General features: G+C 38.2%; 1 protein-coding gene across 1 annotated transcript; it reads left to right on the forward strand.

The window, feature by feature from the left end:
* The first annotated feature begins 1,250 nt into the window (after nucleotides 1–1,250).
* LOC110762031 (zinc transporter 5-like) lies at nucleotides 1,251–3,017 on the forward strand. The gene is made up of 3 exons (XM_088255660.1): nucleotides 1,251–1,834; nucleotides 1,939–2,088; nucleotides 2,435–3,017. Exons 1-3 carry the CDS (start codon nucleotides 1,607–1,609, stop codon nucleotides 2,747–2,749), a joined length of 693 nt encoding a protein of 230 aa, XP_088111786.1. The 5' UTR covers nucleotides 1,251–1,606; the 3' UTR covers nucleotides 2,750–3,017.
* The last annotated feature ends 709 nt before the right edge of the window (nucleotides 3,018–3,726 follow it).

Raw genomic sequence — 3,726 nt, forward strand, 5'->3', positions numbered from 1 at the left:
GTGTCCAGTGATTGTAAGTTGTTAATATGCTAGACTCAACACTCATGTGCGCTTAGTGACTATGATCCATTGATGCGCATCCTAATAGTAATAAAAAGTTGAGAGTCTCATATATTATTGGTCCAATCAAACCTAAACCAACTTTGGAAGCCCACAAGTTGAGAGCTCATTCCATGGATCTTCTCCTTCTCATTTGGTCCATCATTTTATCTCACATTCTCTCTCTCTCTCTCTCTCTCTCTCTCTCTCTCTCTCTCTCTCTCTCTCTGAGAAGTCGTTTAAACCACTTTAAAATCTACCTCTCATTATTATAGTGAAGGGAATGGTAGCATGTGTCATTCCTTTACTTTGTCATGGGGAATGCTAGCATGTGACAATAAAAGTATTTTGGACAACCAAATTAGCATTATCTCTCATATCATCCCTTCTTATCTTGATTGTGTCTCACCTAGTCCAGTTTAGTGGTACTTCTCTTTTGAACGTCGAAAGAAATCTCAAATTTGAATCCCCCAATTCTCTATTAATAAAATAGAAGAAAATCGTGCTTTTGATATGCTAGGAAAAGTCGAGTTATATATCAATAAGCAATATGTTTAAGCAAAATGTAAATGGGATGGAAAGGAAATTAGGTAGTGAAAGACTCATCAAAATTTGATGAGGCAACCGAAAGTTCATGTTTGAGGTCAACCCAAAAAAAAAAAATGGTGTTTGATAGGGTTACTCTCTAGTACTATTGGGCTTTCTCCATGGATTCACAAGTTTTTGGCTTCACCTTGGAGAGCTGGAGGCCATCCAATACACTGATGGAAACTAAAAGGATCAGATACCCTTTGTAGGTTGGTTTTGTCTATTCTGATTTTTAAGTAGCACATAGAATTAAAAGCATAATTAATTCTTAATTATGCACATAATGGAACTTTTCTGTATTACTCCAGTAATCAGTGCCAGAATTTGGAATTTAGTTATGTGGTTGTTAGATTGAATAATAATGTATGGCCCTTGCTTGCTCTTGTACTTGACGAGCACCAAGAACACATTTGGCCTCTTTCTCTGTCTCTAGAGGTCATCTGTTCTGTTTCTATGTTGACTCACCAATAATTGTCTTTGTCTTTGTGAGCATTGAGCATCACAAAGATCACTTTAAAAAAAATCTATGTACGAGCAATGAGCATGGAAATATTCCCACCATAGTTTCTTCAATTCTTTCTTATGTTTTCTTTCTTTCTTTCTTCTTTCCATGATATACAATAATCAAGTTCAGATATGATTCAAACAGTTCCTTGATCACCATCCTCTTTTTCGTTCTTCTTCTTCCAATTTTAGCATCTTCAGCCTGCAAATGTGAAAAGCAACGCAAAGATCAAAACAAATCCAAGGAAGTGCTCAGATATAAACTAGTTGCAATAGTTTCAGTTCTAGTTTCTGGTGCTCTAGGAGTATGCCTTCCATTTTTGGTGAAGAACATATCGTCGATTCTCCACCTGGATAAGAACTTTTATCTCCTAATCAAGGCCTTTGCAGCTGGGGTGTTCTTAGCAATAGGGTTTGTTCATGTGCTTCCTGATGCTCATGAAAGTTTGTCAAGCCCCTGCCTAAGTAAAAATCCATGGGGAAGGCAGGTTTTGTTGCTATGGTATCAGCCATTGGTACACTGATGATGGAAGCTATTGCTACTGGGTACCATAAGAGGTCTGAGCTCAGGAAATCTCAGCCAGTTGATGGTGATGAAGAGAGTGATCATGGGGCACATCATGCTGGTCGTGTCCATGGTTCTGCATTGGTGTTAGAACCATCAAATTCGTCAGAGCTTATCCGCCATCGTATCATATCTCTGGTAGTTTCAAGTAAATTGTCTTTGAAAAAGAATCTGAATTTCCTATACACATATGAACTTGATTAATTGATTGAAATAATGCAATACAATTTACAAAACTGCAGGTTTTGGAGTTAGGAATTGTGATTCATTCAGTGATCATTGGGATCTCCCTTGGTGCTTGTCAAAGCCCTCACACAATCAAGCCCTTGGTGGCAGCATTGAGTTTCCATCAATTCTTTGAGGGCATGGGGCTTGGTGGATGCATCTATCAGGTACTCTCAGTTCTTAACAAGCCAATTTGTTTGTCAACCAAATAATAAGAAGCAAAGAATTATGCTCCTGAAAAAAAAAACTAAACTCCTACAAGTAAGTACAAATCAATCCAAGTGCATTATTGTTTTTCTCCACAATTATATAGTAAATTGATTTGACACATTTTAACTTATTGATCTTTTTTCCTTTATTATACTATCATTTAGTCACTTCTTTCTTTATTTCCTTTATTTCTGTAATAATTTTTTTCAAGTTGAAAATGAAAAATAATTTGGCAAAATGTAACTAATTTAAGGCTGTCTCTGATAGTAATTAATTAAGCTAGGACATTTATGATTTGAGCAGGCAAAGTTCAAGCATAAAACCATGGCAACAATGGTGCTATTTTTTTCCCTTACCACCCCAGCTCGGATAGCTGTTGGCATTGCAATATCAAACACCTACACTAAGAGCAGCGCAACTGCACTAATTGTTCAAGGGCTTCTCTTATCAGCATCTGCTGGGATTCTCATTTACATGGCGCTAGTTGATCTTCTTGCTGCTGATTTCATAAACAATGCCAAAATGCTGGGAAATCCCAAGCTCCAACTTGGGGCTAATTTTACTCTTCTTTTAGGAGCATGTTTTATGTCTCTCATGGCCAAGTGGGGAGAATCCTAATTAAATTGAGATATTTAGTCATATACCCATTCTTAACATTAATAATATAGATAAACCCTACACCATTGAATTTCTATAAACAAACCCAAAAAAAACCCAAAAAATGACAACTGGCCCTATTGAGTTTAAGTTTGATTATTAAATTACTTTGATACCCTATTGAGTATTTTGGATTTTTTTGTGAGCTTTTGGGGTTGGGCTTGTTTTAAGAAATTGATAGTAGTTTTATAATTTATAAGAAGTTAAAAGCCTCTTTGTTTTGTTGTAAATGAGATTTGGATGTGTTTCTAAAGTCCATGTCATATATGATATTTTTATAATTTGGGCTCCTATATTGAGTATATGTTTGTGCCTAATAAATCTTGGCCGATAGAGCTGACCGAGGGAACTTCCTCTCGACCCTGGTGCCTGCCCATAAGCCAAACGTGGCAAGTCGTTGTTCGCTTTCTTTCGTAAAGGCAAAGGTGAGCTGTGAAGGCAAAGCCTGACGGCCTCGGTAAGCTCGGACAAGGACGAAGGGAGTGACAACTCCTCAAATACATGGCCAAAATAGGAAAGTCAAGTGGCGTCAAGGTCCCACGCTTCATTTAATGAAGTAACGCCTCTGACTATAGCTGAAGGCCCATGATCCATGTAAGAGCATTTAATGTGCTAGGAAAGAGAAGAAGTGATTGAAGTCAGGATATGGCGAGTAAAATCAGGGTGATTAGGTGTGGAAAATCTTACGACTCATAAAGACTGAGTCACCAACCACCAGACCAGAGCATTAAATGCTCCTCCAAGGCCCAAGATGTAGAGCCCACGATCAAGGCGGCGGCCGGGATTTATGGGGGTCACACCACCATACCTCACGTCCCCAAACGTCAGTTTGACTACCCACTATCTCTGATCAGCCTCATCATGCAGATTTTCAACATGATTGTCTTCTCAGGGCCTCCCCTATAAATATCGGGCTCCAACTACGTTTAAAGGGTTCA

The sequence above is a fragment of the Prunus avium genome, chromosome 6, assembly GCF_965620075.1.
Source record: "Prunus avium chromosome 6, drPruAviu1.hap1.1, whole genome shotgun sequence".
Classification (NCBI taxonomy): Eukaryota; Viridiplantae; Streptophyta; class Magnoliopsida; order Rosales; family Rosaceae; genus Prunus; species Prunus avium.

What these genes read in the sequence shown, in the direction of transcription:
- LOC110762031 (XM_088255660.1), top strand. Translation starts at nt 1,607, where the DNA reads ATGGGGAAGGCAGGTTTTGTTGCTATGGTATCAGCCATTGGTACACTG. An exon ending in GCCATCGTATCATATCTCTG is followed by an intron (nt 1,835 to 1,938) that starts GTAGTTTCAAGT and finishes ACAAAACTGCAG; the next exon opens with GTTTTGGAGTTAGGAATTGT. An exon ending in TTGGTGGATGCATCTATCAG is followed by an intron (nt 2,089 to 2,434) that starts GTACTCTCAGTT and finishes TGATTTGAGCAG; the next exon opens with GCAAAGTTCAAGCATAAAAC.